The sequence below is a fragment of the Cricetulus griseus genome, chromosome 3 (genome assembly GCF_003668045.3).
Source record: "Cricetulus griseus strain 17A/GY chromosome 3, alternate assembly CriGri-PICRH-1.0, whole genome shotgun sequence".
Classification (NCBI taxonomy): Eukaryota; Metazoa; Chordata; class Mammalia; order Rodentia; family Cricetidae; genus Cricetulus; species Cricetulus griseus.
Genome location: NC_048596.1, coordinates 259,736,373 through 259,756,690, shown reverse-complemented (window position 1 = coordinate 259,756,690; position 20,318 = coordinate 259,736,373). Strand labels below are relative to the sequence as shown.

At 38.5% G+C, this 20,318-nt stretch overlaps 1 protein-coding gene across 1 annotated transcript in view; it reads left to right on the top strand.

Moving 5' to 3' along the window:
• Ofcc1 (orofacial cleft 1 candidate 1) overlaps positions 1–20,318 on the top strand; it is a 314,659-nt gene that overhangs the window by 224,124 nt on the left and 70,217 nt on the right. The window contains exons 17-18 of the mRNA XM_035441726.1: positions 611–863; positions 6,847–7,010. Coding sequence (XP_035297617.1) covers positions 611–863; positions 6,847–7,010 — 417 coding nt within the window. The remainder of the gene's footprint in view (positions 1–610; positions 864–6,846; positions 7,011–20,318) is intronic.

Sequence of the window (20,318 nt, the reverse complement as noted above, 5' to 3'; positions counted from 1 at the left end):
TTCTCATGTTGCAGGAAAATATGATGTCAAAGCCACACTGCAGGCAGCCCCTGTTACTGGCTTGAACTAGATTTAACCCACAGGGCTTCGGCTTGTCCCATTAACCCCTTGCTATGAAATTTCAGTTGTTAGTGATGACTATTCTTTTGATTTTGGAACTTGGCGTCATGCCAGGAAAACCATAAGCAAAATCAATAAGCATCACCCGAATTCTGAAGTATTATTAGATTTATGTCTATGTCTCATTTTTACAAGGCATTGAGTCATTAGAAAGTTCACTAGTATATTTGTATTTAAAATTGGCCCACTAATATGTCCTCTGTACCACAGAGAAGTTCCTGATTTACAGCTGGCTCTACTGATTGGCCCAAATGACATGCTCAATGTGCTAATTAAGAATAATGAACAAGATAACTTTCATTTCCTTGATTGTAACCTGTGCTTGTGGGCAAGAAAGGCCAGACTTCTCACACTCAATTTAAGGTGCTATTTTGGGTCAAGTATTTTGTATCTCTAATAAAGAAAGCATAGCATGTGGATAGATCGATTGCTTTGCAAACTGACCTTTGCCATATTCTTGCTGAGTGCCTGTGCTTTACCTCCTCAACAGATTCCAGTTTTATTCCTACACTGTTGAGCTCTGCTACTCTACTTCTTCACTTCACATTGGAGAAGAGCTGGCTGTGATTGCATTGGGGCCCTTAGCTCTGAACACAATAACATTCCCCTTGCTTCTGATCAGATGGGGCTGTCAGCTCCTGTTCTCCTCCCGCCCAGATGCCTTGTCAAAGCTAATCATCACGATGGGACTATGGACAGTTCTAGACCCATTGGCGGTGTTTATAGTGGATACTTTCCTGGGGGTAAGTCAAGTAAAATAACCAAGATATGAATCCCTGGCACACAGTTCAGCACAGTGCATGACTCGGTTGACATGGGCTGTTTCAATAATGATGTCATCCAGGATTCATCCTGAATTGAAGTTATTAAGCCTTTCCTCATAAGAAAGAAAAAGAATGGTCTTATAAAATTGATTCAAATGTAATTTTAACCATTGCAAATACATTAAAGATAAGTAGGGAAATACCTTGAAAATAAAATGTAAACTAGCGGTCACATTTTCAAAATTACTTCAAAAGTTATGTTTTTACAGAAAAATAAAACTTTTTATAGCTTAAAAAAAACTAAAGATTTTCCCAGGCAAACTTCCCAGAAGATAACTTTTACAGTAGATCATTCAGCGTGACTGGCTGCCCACCTGCTTTCTGCTGGGACAGTCTTATATAATAAATATAAAGCCGAGAGATAAGAGCTGCTGGAATATTTTTAAGTCATAACTTTTCAAAAGTCACCTCCCAGGCATTTCTTTCAACTTTTGTGATGCTTGCAAAGTGAAACACACTTTTCACCTTAAAAAATACAGCCTTAGCATTCTGAATGATTCCCAGTGACGTGCCAAAGTACATGATGCTGCATAGACAGACAGACATAGAATAGACAGGATTCCAATACTAGGAAATGATTCTGTGCTTTTAATCATCATTATACAATTTCTTTGTTGTGTATGTGGGAGCTGATTTAGAGGGATAAGTAGTGTCTCCATTTTTTTCAGGAGGAAAAAATAGTTATATAGAGCTCTAGTGCTTATTGAAGCTGACACATGCTGCTCACGCTGTAGTTACAGCTAGGACTCAGATTTCTGAAATCTGAGGCTAGGATTTCTCCTTAAAACAGTGAGTGAGTCCATATTTTGCTCTATGAAATTAAAGGTGTGCACTTTTTGATGATAATTATTCAGTGCAAACAAACTACTGAATTTGTGGATGGATATGACTATAATTTGATACCAAATTGATTATTGTGAATTTATTTGCCACATCCAAATCTCTGGCTGCTTTGGGTTGGTCAAGTATGCAATTTCCTAATCTATGCTACCGAATGTTTTTCCAGCACTGGGCATCAAACCCAAGGTTGTGCTCATAGTAGGCAAACACTCCACTACTGAATTATATCATCAGTGTCTGAAGTAGGTAATTCTTAATCTTGATTTTGTATCAGAACCTATTCCAGGTCTTGGTAAAACAAAGCTTTCTAGACTCTGCCTCATAGCTCCTTCATCAATGGGTATGCGTGGAGCACAGATTTGTGTTTATACCAAGTTCCCACATGATGTGGACCCAGTTTAAGAATCTGAAATCATAGGCACACAGGTGGCTCTGAGGAGCATACTGGGAGAAGCCAGGAACATTAATGTCACTTAGAAGACAGCATACAGGTTGTTAAATGGAACATCTTTCCTTTTTCTGTCCATTATATGTGATTCCAACAAGAGATAAAGACTAGCATCTTTATTGAAGTTTCACTAACATGTTCTAAAGTTTTATATTAGATTATCAAAGCACAATTGCAGATAGTGACTCAAAATGTGATAATTCTAACCAGAACAATATTCAATCTGGAGACAATACAATTTAAACAATTTTAAATTGAAAAGGAGGGAAATAGAAATTATACTTTTTATATGTAGACCTGGTGATAATATAAAACATTAAGTATGGGAAGGTGGCTCTTCTGAATAATTAGATATGACCAAATACTCATTTATAAGATTATATGAAGTCATGCATTGATGCTACACATACCATGGGTACACGGAAAGGGAAGTTTCATAGTTGGCTGTATGGGTTTAGTCTATATCACTGTACTAAACAGATCTTAGTGTGTTGGTGGGCTGTACTGTTAATTATGTCTGAAATTACTTCTCTCAACCACATACTATTAAAACTAAAGTCCAAAGCATAGTTTATGAGGCATTCTTGGGGACATTGTACACCTTGGGTGTCAGAGCAGGCAGCATAGCCTGATCTCCATTTTCTACTTTCCCTGGGCTGTCCTGTGCTATGGAACTGCTTCTCAAGCTTGACTATCTGTGAGTAGCCAGGGTTCTCAATTCAGTGTTCACTATGGCTCCTTAGGAAGGGCCCAAGATTCCATATTATTATGGTCTTATGTTCTATTTCCCTGGACCACCTCTGAAGCAAGATGACACTAGACATATTGTCAAGGGAGCCTTCCCTTCCACTACTGCTTTCTAGGATGAACCTTCATTCCCCTAGAGTTGCTAAGTTCCACCTGACCAATCTGGACTCTTTGAGGCTCTGAGCCCACTGGTATATTTTATATAAGAATTTTGAATACTTAAATGACCTCTGCTAACAAAGGTTAGAACTGGACAGTTGTAGTTGCGAAAAATTACCACTGTGTCAATCATTTAACATTATTAAAATGAACTCCAAAGTGCAGATTAGCCCATGAGTGCTTTCAGGTCATCTTGATGCTATGGACTAAAGCCATGTGTGATTGACATGTACTCAGTCATCTTCTGCTTTCACATGCCAGATGTGACTGCTTTCTGAAAGCTCAGGGCAATTAGCCATATTGGTGATGTGGGGACAGAGGGAGCTATTGGAGTCAGTAGGGTGCTCTCTCGATCATCACTGGTTTCTTTCACTGTGGTGGCTACCCTCATTGTGATTCTGAGTGGACTGAGTTAGATCCAGCTGGATTCTCCTCACATCTTGCTTATGAGTTTCCAAGCAGGCGAGGAAGAGACTGCACTGTGAAGCCTGGTTGAGCAGGAGATGTAAAGACACCATCTGCATTATGGGAAGACCATATTCTGAGGTATCTCACAGTTCCTTCCAAAGGCCTGATTGGCATATCCAGTAGGCACGGTCCGTATGCTGAGCTTACTGCAATGCCACAGGGGAAGTCAATTGAGGAGGATATGCAGCTATCCTTGATGATCCTCAGAACCTTATCAGAAAGAATATCTGCAGCCCTTGGGGAATGCCCTTCCTTATTCTAGTCAGGACCCTTAGGCAGATGAAAAGCCAACCAGTCCACTGTATACAGGGCACTGATGAAAGGAGTGTACATAATTGGCTCTGATGCTCCGGATGAAATCTACAGGACGGCAGCCTCCAGTGTGACCGTCTCAGAATGGCCTTACATGGAAGAAGCTGACATGCATGCTAAGGATGAAGCTAGTGACTGTATTTTTTTTTTTTTTAGTTGCCAAAAAAATTATGTTTATTCTGTCTCCACAAATCAACTCTCCAGCTAGTATCTTTCAGCTTTCACTAGTTTTCATCTACTTTTGCTGCTTTTCCTCATCATGTAAATACCCCCCCCCCAGTAGACCCTATATTCCCACACTGTTTCACCAGGGATTATATTCCCAACTCATACTTTTTGGAGGCCCAATCAAATGATAATGCTCCCTTGGAAACATGGAGTGTTGGAGAAAAATCAGAGTTGAAGTTATGGGGAGCTGTTTTCTGGTCTCCAGTCTGCTATTTATGATCTATGTGATAACAAATAACCTAGTTAAGCACTTAAGCCTTCAATTTACGTGTGAGTTCTATGTCAAGTAGTAGTGCACACCAATAGGGACACCTACTGCATGCATCTCCCTGGACTGTAGGTGAGACAAAGGCGAGAGTAAGTGTGACTGAAGTTGAAGAATTCACATATTTCACAAATGAATAGTGATACAAGGGACATCAAGAGGTGACGATGCTGTGGTGTGTGCACGACACACAATGTAGAGGATACTGTTTCAGACAAGAACTCACAATCCATATGGAGAACCAAACACACCCATGCGGAGGGAAAGATGCCATCATAGTCCGTAGTTTTTTCCTTCACATCATGTAAGTCTTGCTCAGGTGCCACTTCTTTGGCTGTGATATTAAAAAACGCACCTGAGGTGCTGGAGAGGGGGCTCAGAGGTTAAGAGCATGGGCTGCTCTTCCAGAGGTCCTGGATTCAATTCCCAGCAACCACATGGTGGCTTGAAACCATCTGAAATGAGACCTGGTGCCCTCTTCTGGTGTGCAGGCATACATTCAGACAGATCACTGTATATATACTAAATAAACAAATCTTCAAAACAACAACAACAACAACAAACCCAAAAACAAAAACAACCCACAGATCTTGAGTGTTCCCCATTGGCCCACGTTTTGAAAGCATGTTTTCCAGTCTGAGGTGTTATTGGGATGTGATGAAACCAGAGGGAGAAAGTTAGGACATTTGGGGACATGCCTTTGAAGAGGGTAAATGGGACACTGGCTCCTCTCTGACTTTCTCCTGGCCACCATAAGGTCAGCAAGTTTGCTTAGGCATTCACTTGTCATGATATGCTTCCTCCTCTCAGTCCTCAAAGCAGTGGAGCCTGCTGACTCTGGCTATCATGGGTATTTTGGAACAGTGACAGCAGGCTATTGTATCAGTGTTTCCTCACTGTATGTTATTTAAACTTCTATTTTGCAGTTTTCTAATTGTTCTGCGGTGCCAAGGAATGAACCATGTCTTGAGCAAGTCTTGCTGAGTTACATGCTAGCCACCTTGTGCCTTTTTAGTTTTGAGATGGGGATGTTATGGACTGGTCCAGATGGTCTTTGAGCTTCCTTTGTAATGTGCTCATGCTTTGAACTGGCCATGCCAGTAGCTGGGATGCAGACCTGCAACACACGCTTGCCTGTGCTATTTTGCATTGCATTTATGCTTACTATTGCTCCCACACACTTAAAAGAGAAGCCCAAGTGGCTAATGTCTTTACCTTTATTTTCTCTTATTGGAGTAGAAGGGCAACTTGTAGGCCCTCAATAGGTGAGAATCAAATAATAATTTGGCACCTACCATTTCAATTATGTTATTGGATTCAAACATATAATGTCTCACGGTTGTTTCATCAATGAATCCTTTTTTTCTATTTCTTTGTCATTAAGCAAGTAGACAGAGATCTGGGGAGGGGTTATGCTTGAAAGTCCTCACCATTCTGCCGCTCTGAGTGCTACAAGTGAGTCCACCCTTTACCAGGTAGAATGATTAATAAACAGTATAAAACAAAAGCTTTCCCTTGGTGAAGAAGCAGGGAGTTGATAGTTGGCCTTTCTGAATTCTAGTCATTGCCCAATTACCAAAAGATATTTTGGTGCAAGTAAAATACAGATTAACCTGCCTACTCTTCTGTTCCCTTCTCACACATGTGATTTGGATTAGCTACTTTTAAAAGTGCCTTTTAAAACTCTGTTTACATTATTGCCAGTTTAAACACTAAAGGAATAGTTCTCTCTTAGCTTAAAGAAAAGATCCCCACTTTAGAGTGATGGTCATTTTCATTCACTGGATATCAAAGGAATCTCAGCTAAGGGATATTTATGATCTGTACAATTCAGAGGTCAGTGATGTCACATAATGACACCATAGGTTCTCTGCGATACAGATTTGTCTTTAAAGACCTCATTACTTTGCACTCAGTTATAATCCAGTATAGACTATGTGTTTCCTCCTCTCAAGTCAGGGTGTGTTTTTAAATTAACCTAATGTAAACTTTAGTTTTCAAGCTCACATTAAATAGCCTGATAACTTTTTTATAAGTTTCTAAAATAAGCCATCCCTTTTATACATAGCACAAATTAAATTCCTATCAAAGCTGCTTCAGAAATAAAGGAATCTCTCCACCATCACATTTAATTTCTTTATATCTTGTGCTCATTAAATTCACGAGTTAATAGCACATAAATAAAACATGCCTTTTGCTTCATGAGTTGCACGACGAGTGCATGCACATTCAAGCCTTAGAAGGGAAAATGAGAAAAATCTGCTAAACCAAGCACGCAAAACCCAGCCTCTTTCCTCTTTTCTTTGTGCAATTTTCAGTCCTTACAAGATTTAATTTAGAAACAAATTATGGTACTGTAGAGTTTCATGTCTTTAAATTAATCTGACACGATGATGTCTCCCATCCTTATTTCCATCTCTGCTTCCTTTCCTCAGCGGCTTGCACATAATGGGGAGACTCCTATTGCAGATGCAGCTAAACTCTACTGGATGTTTGTGAGAACCAAACACTCAGCCATCCTTGGTGTCGTGATCACAGTGGTGCTTTACACTCTGCTGTTTGTCATCTCTTCCTTGATTTTGTATGTGTATTGCCTCAGGTAAGATGCTCCCACTGCTATGCTTTTCAGCCTTATGTTCCTGAAGTTGAGGTGTGAAAGAAGGGAGGGAGGGAGGGGAAAGGAAGGGAAGGGAAGGGAAGGGAAGGGAAGGGAAGGGAAGGGAAGGGAAGGGAAGGGAAGGGAAGGGAAGGGAAGGGAAGGGAAGGGAAGCGAAGGTGAAGTGATTAGAACCATCTAACTGTTCATACAGAAATTCCCGTGGTTTTGTACAATTCTTTTCATGCAAAACAGCAAAACAAAAACAAAAACAAAAACACATGACCTTTGGGAGAAAAGATTTCATTCTGCTGTGGGTCATTGTTCTTGTTTTTCCAGATAATGGGCTAACAAAAGCCCAGAGTAATCCCTTGACATACAATGACATTCTAAAAAATCTCTAGGAAAGTCACTGGCAATTCCTTTTCCCATCCCAGTTTTCTTTCTTTTCTTACTTTCCATGTGCCCAAACATCACCAAGAAAAGAATAATCATCCGACTTTATTCATAAGTATTCAAGTGATTCAAGTGATCTGGTGTTGCCAGCTTGTCAATTAAGAAAGCAAAGTGTGTGTGTGTGTGTGTGTGTGTGTGTGTGTGTGTGTGTGTGTGTGTCTGTCTGTTTGTCTGTCTGTCTGTCTGTCTGTCTGTCTGACTGTAAGCATGTGCACATGTACATGTATGTATTATTAGAAAACACCATAAAACAGTAAATACAAGGAAGACAAAAATGCTGGATTGATTTTTATCTCACCACTCTTTCTCATGCTGTAAAGTTGTTTGCCAGTTGGACCACCTGCTTCAAAGCTTCCTTCAAGGCCATATTAAATGTCTACTGGGCTTGTGACATCAGTTCAAATCCATGAATTTATTGCCATGATCAATGTCCTGAAGTTATCACTTTGGGTAGATTCAGTAGATTCATTGTAAAGATGTCCATTTTGCATGGATATTTGTGATTGGTGTAAAATGTAGGTCCATTTCCCTCCTTTGCTCTTGAGTATCAATCCAGCTACTCCAATGTTGCATAATAAAGAGCCAAACTTTCCCTGATGAATTTGTCAGGTAGTGTGCAAATCAGCTAAGTAGTTATCACCGGAACCTCTATTCGACTGTAGTGACCTGGGCCTGTCTTTATACTGATGCTCTAGAAGCTACTGCAGCTTCGTCATATAGCCCATCAGTATCTCTTATGGATATAAATCCAAACAATTGAAATCATTAGTACACCATTCAAACTAAGATGTGGAAACCATCTAGATATCTATCAGTAGAGAAATAAATGATGAAAAATATAGACAATGAAATATTGCAGCCACAAAAATGAACAAAATACTGCAATGTTCATTAATGTGCATAAGACTTGAGGACTTTGTGCTAAGTAAAAAAAAAAAAAACAAGTCAGTCACAATAAAACAAGCAAAAAAAACAAAAATAAAAACAAAAACAAAAAACAAATATCTCACAATTCTACTGAGAGGAGGTGTCTAAAACAATCAAAGCCAGAGAATCAGAGGAGAGTGGCGATGTTCAGAGACTTATGGAAGGGAAAACAAATAATTGCCATTTAACAGGTAAGAGTATTTCAAATGATAAAGTTGTAGAAATATGTCATACAACAATGTGTGTACAATTTAAGACAAGGTATTGTGCAATGCAAAGGTAGATCTCATATTAAATATTCTTACCAAAGAGTTTATAAAAATGAAGTAAAAAAATCAAAATGCTAATTTTTGGATTAGAGTGTTTACCAAACCAATGCAAGTCTGAAGATGCTGTATTAGCTAAAGACTTCAGTGGTAGACTAGGGTAATCTTTGATACTTCAATGTGATTTGGCCAGAAGAAAGACAAAGGCATGCATAATTTAAGGCAAAAAGAAGAGATAAGGGTCACATAGTTTGGAGGAATTATGAAACATGTTTGTAGAGTCAAAATGTTGCAGCATGGCCAGAGTTGGATGAGCTTAGGTTGGAAATGTCACAGCTCATGTGGTTAGAGGCATTATCTTCTTTTTTCTTTCTTTCTTTTTGTCAGTGCTACAGAGTTTGGATTCTTCTCTGGAAAAAAAAAAAGAAGTAGTGAAGGATTTCGTTTTAGAAAGATCATTCCACTTGCAGAAAGGGGGAAGGACTTAATAGGAGGCAGATGGGAAGCAAGAAATACTCATTAAAAACCACTGTGATAATCCAAACAACAAATATCCAAACCTTAACCAAAGTGAATGATAGTGGAAAGGAACGTAGAGGTGCACTCAAGAGATAGATAAGGATTAGAATAAAATTTTGGGTCTGATTTGAAAGGAGAGGATAAAAAAGAAGATACTATTTTTCTTAACTTCAGGTTTTAGACAAGCAGATGGGGGTGGCTATAGGAATACATAAGGCATAGATTTTTAACAAACATAATTTTTTTAAGAGAGTTAACAAATGAGTTGAATTTCCATTCAGATTGATATTAATATATGTTTTTAAAGATTTTTATGTCGTGTGTGTGTGTTTGTGTGTGTGTGCTTGTGTGTGTGTAGGTGCCACCAGAAGAATATGTCTGATTGTCTCATCTCATGGAGCTGGAGTTACAGGCCATTGTTAGATATTCGATGTGGGTTCTGGGAACTGAACTCTCTGCAAAAACAGCAATGGTTGCATCATCTCTCCAACCCTAACCTTGAGATATTTTGTTGTTCCCAGTCCTGGCTGTGGATTTGCCTTATTGAAACATTGAGTGTCAGTGCATGAAAAGAAGAACATTGCACTGCAGAGGATACACTCACCACAGACTGAGGAAAAATGGTCAATATTTGCCTACTTTTTGTTATCTTACAAAGCTGTACAAAAATGAAACACAGTTAGAAAAGAAATTATGTGTATATGGATGAATTTAAGTCCCTTTCTATGTGGAAATCAAAGTTACACAGAGAAGAGCATTTTTGTGAAAACCCAAGCAAGGCAGATGATTAAAGTATCTGAAGATACAGGCATAGCACAGGTGCAAACATCTTTGCACTTTGAAGACAGGTGTTGGTTCATGATGTGAAGGGGAGGGAGGTACTGGTGAATTGCTGTTGCATGGAGGATTAGAACAGAGAGCACAGAGTGGTAGAGAGGGTTCTCATATGATAGTCAATGTTTGAGGAATGAAGCTACTGCCTACCTTTTCTTTCAGTGGACTGATCATTCTCTGATGTGACCCTTATGTCCCTAACACAGCTTGGGTAAAAGACCCAATTCTTCAGGGGGAATTGGGTTCTTTTGACCCAGGGCTAGTTTGTGTTTGGACATGTCATAAGTGCTGTATGTCATCTTTTTAGGGCACTTACTTTCCTGGGATCATTCAGCTTACATTTGAGCACCCACATGTAATGTGGCCCCAAGCAAAGTTGTTCACTTGCTAGATAATAAGAGTTCTTCTGATATAACATGGTAAAATACAGCACACAAGCATGGATTTTGTAAGAAGATGCATATGAATAATCACTGTATGATTTAAAATGAGTACAGTTTCCAAAAAGTAAAGAAATAAAAGTATAGGTCATGCAATTTATATGTCTGTGGTTTTAAAAATTACAAGATAGTATTACATATCATTTCTTCTCTCATCAATGAATCTCTTCTCCGTTAAAATGTTCACAGCTACACTCTTCATCTGACATAGATACTTTAATTATCTAGATTACATGAAGTATAAAAAAGTCAGCACAGAATTTATATACCAAATAAATAGAATTTGCTTTGCTATCTAAAACACAAATATTGTCCTATAGAGAAGCAAAGGTCATAGGAAAGGGAGGCTCTATGACAGATGGAAATTGATAAGGGAAAAGAACAAGCTGGATGGATTATGTGTACCTCATCAATAATTAACCTGGAAGAATTCAGCTTAATGAACCTTGGTGCATTTTCTTTTCTTTCTTTTTTTTTTGCAGATTTTTAAAATTTGAATTAGAAACAAGATTGTTTTACATGTCAATCCCAGTTCCCTTCTCCCTCCCCTCCTCCCCTATCAGCCCCCAACTAAAACCTTACCTATCACGTATCCTTTCTGCTCCCCATGGAGGGTGAGGTCTTCCATAGGGAGTCATCAGAGTCTATCATACCCTTTGGGATAGGGCCTAGGCCCACCCCCATGTGTCTTGGCTCAGGGAGTATCCCTCTATGTGGAATGGGCTCCCAAAGTCCACACCTATGCTAGGGATAAGTACTGAACTACTACAGGAGGTCCCATAGATTTCCAAGGTCTCCTCACTGAAACCCATGTTCCTGGGGTCTGGATCAGTCCCATGCTGGTATCCCAGTTATCAGTCTGGGGACCAAGAGCTCCCAGTTGTTCAGGTCAGCTGTTTCTGTTCCTGGTCTGGACCCCTTTGCTCATCACTTGTCCTTCTCTGCAACTGGATTCCAGTTCAGTTCAGTGTTAGTTGTGGGTGTCTGGTGCATTTTCTTAATACTACTCTCTATTGGCCTCTGCACCTAAGCTAGTCTGGGTATGCTCAGAAATCCCAAATAGGGTTTTACTTACATTTTAGAAGCCACTGTTGTAGAGTAAATAAGTCAAGCCAGTGCATTAGCTGAACAATCTCTCCTCACACCATTTCAAAATAACTTGCTCTACAATGGCATTGTGCTGGGTAATCCAGTTTCCTGAAGGGAGCACTGCCTACAGCAGACACATGTCATGAGTAAATAGGAGGATTTTTTGTTCTTCTTTTGTTTTTTTTTTCTGACATAGATTTAGTAAAGAGATGCAGAAATCTTAAGAGCTTATCATAGTAAAAATTGCCAGTGAAGATTTCTGCATGCTGACTGATAGGATTGATATCTAGTTAATACACACAGGCAGTGAATTTGTCTTCCTGGGATTTTGGTGCAGGGCTATCAACACAATACTGATAACAGGTGGAATTGTAGAACACAAAGGAGACAGAATCAGTGGTGTTGGCTGTTGACAGGCAATTTGGTTTAGCTCTAGGCATTGGAAGTCCTTCATGGTGGGGATTGGATCCTGATGAGATTGGGTGACTGGCTCTCTTTGCTCCAAGAGTCTGAAGAGTTTGGTATTGAAGGGTTTCAGTGGCAAAAGAATTCGAATTCCCTATGGTTATGATGAGAAAGTTGACTGAAGAAAATTTTTGATTCTGTGCAAGACCCTTAAGAATAAGCATAATTATTTGGCTTAATTTTCCTTATTATTGAAAGTATAGATGCCATATAGACAAAAATAGAAACTTAAAAAGAATAAAAAGGTAAATTAAAACACCAATATAATTTGATCATATAGATGAAGAAAACACTGCTAAACTTTGGAATATTTGCTTTCATCTTTTGTGTCCTGTGTGTTGAATTTTATAAACAAGTAATTGTTCATCAAGAGGATGGTTCAGGTGTTGACTTTTACCTTAAATTATGATAAACATTTTTCCACATATTTTTAGCTTTATTGTTTTATATTTTGTTGCTTCATGGTAGCCAGGAGTTGACATGACATTTTTAAAAGTGGAACTTTCAGAAAATTTTCTGTTATAAATAAAAGCAATTTTCAGAAGCTAAAATGGGAGAGACTGTCGTGTGTATAAATATATCACATATAAGTATATCATACTTATTTTTTCCTAAAAATATCTGGCATCCTGGATCTTTTGCCCTCTCTCTCATTAACATAGTAGGGAAACCATTTAAAGATTATTATTTTATAATGGGGAAAGAATAGACATCCAAATAGCTCTTCTAAATATAAAAAAAATATAAGCTTGGTCTGAATTCATGCTAACTTTCAAAGTAGAATTTTCCTTGTATTTGTTGTCTGAACCTATGTGTTACATATTTCTCCTCATTTTTTTCTCTGATTAGTTGATCTAAATTTAGACAAATGCTTAGTAAATTTGTAACAATTAAATGCTTTAATTTTACAAGATGGTACAAAAAGCATCTTGTTTTACAGAAATGATGTTTATTATAAAAGGTGTCTTCCTACCTGGAAGTATTTTTAATATCTACAATGCTACTATATGAGGTAGCACCAATACTACCTCTAAATAATAGTGGGAAAAAGGGTTGCTTTGTATGTTTTTTGTTTTTTTCAAAAATTATGTTTGAAAATTTAATTGCTCATAATATTACACCTTTTATTCATATCTTATGTGTGTCACTTTTTTCCCAAGAGATTATGTTTTTATTAGTTCAAATTAGGAACAAGGCTGCTTCACATGTCAATCACTTCTCCCTCTCCCTCTCCCTCCCCTCCCCCCAGCCCCAACCAGTCCCCCACCTCATCCCCTCTCTGCTCCCCAGGGAGGGTAAGACCCTCCATGGGAGTTCCCCAAAGTCTGTCATATCATTCTGGGCAGGGCCTAGGTCCTCCCCGTGTGGCTAGGCTGAGATAGCATTCTTCCATGTGAGATGGGCTCCCAAAGTCCCTTCTTACCCCAGGGGTAAATACTGATTCACTACCAGGGGCCCCATAGAGTGCTGAGGCCTCCTCATTGACATCACTGGATCAGTCCAGTGATGACCTCCTAGACATCAGTCTGGGGTCCATGTGCTCCCCCTTGTTCAGGTCAGCTGTTTCTGTGGGTTTCACCAGCCTGGTCTCGACCTCTTTGCTCTTCACTCCTCCCTCTCTGCAACTGGGTTCCAGAGTTCAGTTCAGTGTTTAGCTGTGGGTGTCTGCCTCTGCTTCCATCAGCCACTGGATGTGGGCTCTAGGATGGCATATAAAACATTTTTATATTCTTTACATAGTTTTCAAACACTTAATGCCTGTACAAGTTTACACAGCATGCTGTATAAGAAGTATAAAGTATTTAAATGTATTTTATTGTTAGGCAATAGATTGCTTCATATTTTTTTCTGTGTCTTATAAATAATTCTGATGGGCCTCTGAAAGCACAGGGCCTTACCCACACTTTAATTATTCTATGACTAGGATCCTGGAAACCACCATGTATTGGTTTAGGGGATAGAACGTAGTGAAGACATTTAATAACCATGGTAAAATTGTCATCTAGGGAGTTTTCAAGGGTGTGTGATTCTGCACCCAATGAAGAGATGTAGTTCATAACATTAATAGAAGTACCGGAAAGCTGTTGTTTTTTCTATTGTGCATTCCTTTACTTACTAAATAATCTTGATATGCTTATTACTCATTCATTCCACTCATATTTTTTCTGAATTACACTTCAAATGTCCCATTTGCCTTTCTTCTGTATGTCATTCAGATCTTTTGCTCACTCAGTTATGATCGCACACATAGTCACAGTGATAACCTTTTTGTTATACTTTCAGCAGATACTTTCTCTACTTCCCAATTGCCTTATAATTTGTATTTGACTTTTAAAATAAAAACATTTAGCAGAGAGTGATGATGCATACCTGTATTCTAGAACTCAAGAGACTGAGGCAAAAGCTATTGCTGTTAGCTCAAGGACAGCTTCAGCTACGCAGTATCAGGTCAGCCTGGAATGAAAAGCAAGACCTTGTCTGAAAGAATGAAGTAAAACAAAGAGTAAGATATTTTAAAGTTCACCACCAGCAATACATTTTATCTCAAATGTTATGACTTACCTAAGTCACTCAAAAATTAAAAATAATTATTCATGTAAAATTTACAACTTCATTCTTCCCTCTTGTGCAGTTGGAGTTTTAAAAATTAAATTCTTAGTTATAAGCGATGTGCACTTCATTTTATGTGGAGAGTGTCAGTGGCTAATAGAATGTCTTTTTACTTTTTTATTTTCCTGGCCTGTTGATTTTATGTAATATTAAAATATTAGTAATTTTGCCATTCCATCTTGTTGGATTTGTGAAGTAATTTAAATCTACACTTTTGTGTTTTCAGCATGCTACTGAATGGGCTTTCACTTGCTGCAGCCTCTTTATAAAATTTATCTTTTTATTAAACTTTTATATTCAATCCCTACTTCACAATGTTTAGCCTTGCAGCAAGCAAGTGAAGTCTCAGCAGATATTGTTTGCATAGTTTAAGTATAAAACCTTTTATGAATAATATCTAAGATCTGCAGGCCACTTACATGTTTGTTAATATTATACAGAGAATGAGCTATCATGATTTAAATGTAAGTTAGATTCATTTAAGCGTTTAGATTCCTGGAAGCTGTACACAAATTTAAAACACTGGTAATCAAGTTAATTAATTTGGGGATGAGCTTACATCTTCTTCATCATTGTTTTAATGGCTCCAAATAGCCTTATAAATTTTAGCTTCTGCTTAGGAAAATTAATTTAGATCAAAATAATTTAAGGGTCAGTTTTGATGAAAATATCATGAGCCTATAAACTGTCTGGGGCATATATATATATATATATACATATATATGTGTATATATATGAGATAAATCAAAATTTTTTCTCCCTTATAAATCAACCTTTCATACAATGGGTTTTTTTAATTAAAACAAAACATTATTTACTATCTTGATGAAAAAATTTCTAAAGTTTCTGTAGGTAATATAACCCTAAAAATGTTTCCTGGATCGTCATCATTTTCTGCCCTGCACACTGGAAAACATACTTGTACAGGAATAAACACATCTCTGCTATTTAGGTCCTATATTATTCATCTAAGTCGGTGGTTCTCAACCTGTGGGTTACAACCCCTTTGGGGGGTCACAGACCCGATATCCCGAATATCAGATATTTACATTGCAATTCATAACAATAGCAAAACTACAGTTATGAAGTAACAACAAAATAGTTTTATGGCTGGGGGGGTCACTGCAACATGAGGAGCCATATTAAAGGGTCACAGAATCCCAGATGTGGAGAACCACTGCTCTAAGTAATCTGAATGTCATCAAAATTGCTTATTTCTGTGGGGACATACACTTTACTGCTTCCTGCCTCTGTTTGTTAGACCTCCCAGCCTCCTGGTGTGGGCAACATGTCCATCTAGGTGGTGGCTGCCTTGCTGTCTTGTCTTCTGCAGATAGGGTCTTCTCCAATCCTCACCAATAGCTATAAGAAACTGGAGAGACGTAAACTGAATATCTCTCCATGTGGTTTTCTTTTCTTTTTTTAAGGCATTGCACCGAGCTGAGTGCCATGGTGTGTGTACATTTGTAATCTCAGAATTTGGGAATTTGAAGGAGGGGCCTCACCACAAGTTTGGGTGAGCCTAGGCTGCAAGTTCAAAGTCAGCCTGGTGCTTCATAGTAAGACACTATTCTGAAGCAAAGGAGAAAATAAATCTTTCATCAACCTCCCATCACTAAAACAACCGAAGTCTAAAAGCTAGTCAGCTAGGATTAAATGGCTAATTAGTAAATTTGTCTCCTGGTGAAGAGACTTTTGGTAAATTGTCCTGCTTCTAATGCCTCTGGGAGAGAAGAAACTAAAACAGTTGGCTAGTGTTTGTCCTTTTATAACATGAATAGAGGGCTCAGCATGTGCTTTGGCTGATGGGTGTCAGGAAGGTGTGAAGACGGATGTAGTCTTCTCTCTGGCTTGAGCTGCTTTGGGGTCATTAGCGTGAGGAGCTTCTTCAAGTCTTCTCACAGAAGCATTTGCCTCTGGTAGTACAGTGTCACAGTGTCACATCCCACTTCTGTTTCTGTCTTTCTTTCTTTTTTTCTTCAAAACTCTTCCTAAAAATTTTCATCAAGCTCATCACTAACTGAAGAGCTAACCAGCACAAGCATCTTCATTTTCTGCTAAGAACTGAGGACGGCTACTTGTGCATAGAAACCGGGATGTTGAATTCACTGTACCATGTACTTTAATGTCCCATCACTAGTCAAGGTAAAATGCGACACACCAAATAACATGAGATCTGTGTACTGTGGGGCAGGGGCAAGACATTTGATTCTTCTCTGTGCTGAAACAGAAGTGTCTGGAATACAAAAATCTGTTGAGTTTAAAAATTCATGAATAAATGAACATGTTTTCCTACAGGATGAGAATACATCTTTCCTCTCACGTGAAATATAATTGTCAACTTGCGTGTTCCAGTGGCTGGTGTCCTCCTGCACCCATTGTATGATGAAGTGTTTAGTGCACACCACGGCTCTCTCATGTGTTAAGTCACCTTAACAAAGTCATAAGAATATATTTTCAATTGACTTTTTGGCCTTATCTACTTTTTAAAAAATACAGCACAGTATGTTTACAGTAGGGGCAATGCAAAAATTATTTACTTGATACATGTAAAAAAAAAAAGGCAAACAACCAAGGCAACTGATAACAAACCACAGAGGCAGAGTGTTCACACTAACTCTCCCCTTGACAGCTCTCTAACTTGGTATTTTTAAGTCTCAATTCCACTATTGGAGCCCTCTGCTCTGCCTCCCTGCTCAAGTGATGTTTTCCCACTAATGATCTGTTAAGTGGGTTAATATGAGCCATGCTCACATGCTAAGCACTGTAGATGACTTCCTGGTGATGTTGATGTTGGTCACATTTGCTGGGGAACTGTGCTGCATGGTGACAGTCAGTGCCTCAGCCTTGGGTGTGGAACTGACACTTGAGTATCAGCAGCCTTCTTTGTCATTGGCCATGACACCAGCACTCTCAGCACTGTCTTTTTGGTGGCTAGATTTTCAAAAGTGAGGTTAACTAAAGAAAGTACTGCCACTGTTATGGTTGCTTTTACAGAATGAGTTTCCCTGGAACAGATTTTCAATCAGGTCTACTTACAAAATGGGATGCATCCATGTCCTCAGAGGAATGTCAGTCAGTGTGGGCTAACGCTAACAGAGATGATTCCTCCAGACCATCCCTTAGAAGGGACACAATAATAAGCCTAACCAATACATCCCCAGCTCTCCTAGCTAGTATTCTCAGAATTCCCAAGTATAGATCTTTTTAAAAAATCATATTTCCTCTGAGCTGTCTTATGAAGATGACATGTTCTCATACTGCAGGACATTGTGTTTGGCAGTGAGCTCCCAAGTATGACAACAGAAGCATGGGTTAAAAAATTAGAGAAATCAAATTGTACTATAAAACTTACAAATTTGTATTTATCTCAGGGAACAATAGAGTGTAAAAGATACAGAATAGGAAAAACATAACAAGAGTCTTTTACCTAATATCCTGGTTGAATAAGAAATAGCTGAAGTGACACAATGCAAAGATAAGTAACACTTTTCAAATCCCTCAAAAGACTTGGAGAGACCTTTGTCAGAGAGTACACAGAAATGGCCAGTAACCAAGAGCTGGTGCTCAGCGTCACTAACTAACAAGAAAAGGAAGTGCAAGACCCCAAGAATAATGACATCATGCATCAGAGAACTGTTACTATCAAAAGCACAGACAGAAAAAGTTCCAGAAAAGGTGTGAAGAAGTTAGAACTATTGGTGCACTATTGGTAAGAACACAAAGCAATGCTGTTCTTATATAGAAGTGTGGGCACGAGGATCCTCAAATAATTCAAACATTTCCATATGATCTATGACCCTATTTCTGCATATATATTCCAGAGAATTAAAGCTGGATAGCTCAGAAATGCATGCTCACATTCTGTGGTGATTATTCACAATTAGCCAAAGAGTGAGAAGAAATTGCCACATCCGTCGACCAGTAGATGAGCGGGTGGAGTAAATGTGGACTCTGCATACCCTCAATTGTTCCTCCTCCTCATCTTCCAGTATGCAACCACTCCCTCAGCCAGGCTCTGTCTTGCCCACAGCAGGCAGTGGTGATTCCTGGGCTCTCTGGCCCTGTACTGCCTCAAGCCTGGAATCCTGTTGTTGTGCCATCCCTGGCGACTCTGCATCAGACTCAGATGAATTGCGTTTACTATTAAGCATAGTTGTGAGTACACAGTGGTTTCTAGGAACCCAGCTGAACCTGTCTCCATGTATATCAGTTCTTGGCTGTCATGCTCCTCATTTAAGGTATTTGTCAGTCCTACTAAAGGCCACATGCATTTTAGCATGTGTTAAGAGTAAGAATGGATTTGAGTCAACTGACTGTGTGCTGTCTGTTCAGAGACCTCCCTGCATTGTCCTAATGTGGTGGCACACCATACATGCATTGGCCACTTTGTGTGTAAAATGACACTTTTTGGAGTAAAATATACAATTATATACATTTGCATTTCAAGCAGTTTAAAGCTGCAGACTCCACCTTTTCTCATAGCCCTTAAAATAGTCCAGTAGCTGTTCACACTTGTCCTTTTTAGCTTTGAAAGAAATGTCACATATTAGGTTTCTGGAAATGACCCACATTTCGATGTGAACAAACACAGTAGCTTCTGCCACTCAGCAAGCGGGAAGTGCTGCGTATGTAGGGCAGAGGGCAGAGGGCTTGGCAAATTACTTGGTTTCATTGGCCATCATCAGCACCTGTGGCAGAGTAAGTGACCTATTTCTCCAAACAATAATGCCTAAGGCATTGCAGACAGGTGGACTGGAGTTCACTTTTTAATTACATTTTGAAAAAATAACTTAAGATACAAAAAAATTCAGACGTATCGAAAAGTCGAACTGTTAAAGGAAATCCATGTTGGCAGTGACACCATAGAATGCTGTAATATTTTTAACATCAGAAAATAGTAGCGCCCTCTTAAAAGCCTCAAATCACAAAAAAAAAAATCCCTACAAAAATTATGTACCTCTCTCAGGTTCATGAGCTAGTGCTTCCATGGTTGCTTTTGCTCTTTCCATTTCTTGCCCAGTGCGAGCCAGTATCTTTCATCTGACATCATTCAACTTGACTGGCACACACACACACATCTGAAATGTGGCACACACAATAGCTTTTTGTTGTGGTTGTTTTTAATCAATGTCACCAATACACAATTTAAAAACAAAACTCCAACTATTCTGCATTGTTTGTTGTTTTTATTTTTGAAATTCACCTGGGTCCTCTGCCTTCTGAGGAGAACCTGAAAAAATGGAGACTCAGAAAAATGCATCAAAGGATAAAATGTCTTTCTATCCATAATGAATAAAATCCTGTTTGGATATGTGTTATATCATCTAACTAATTTATATAATTTATATAATCAAAAATTATATAACCATGAGTTTCTATTTATTTATTTTTATTTACATATACAATTACTAAGTGTCTTTTACTTGCTTCTGTAAAATGGCTTTATAGAGCTGTAAAATATGCTGAAAACTAATAAAGGTTTGTAAATTGACTCATTAACAACACATCATGGAGCTTTACATTGGAAAATGCCACCCAAAATGGCAAGAAAAAAAATTAAATACGACTAAAATGCAATTAATCTTTGCACAGATTTCCATATTCCAATGTGCCATTTTGTTCCCTGTCAAAACATTTGTTAACTGTCCTGCAGATCCAAGCTTTGATGTTTACATAATTATTCTTTCACACAGAATAGAAGA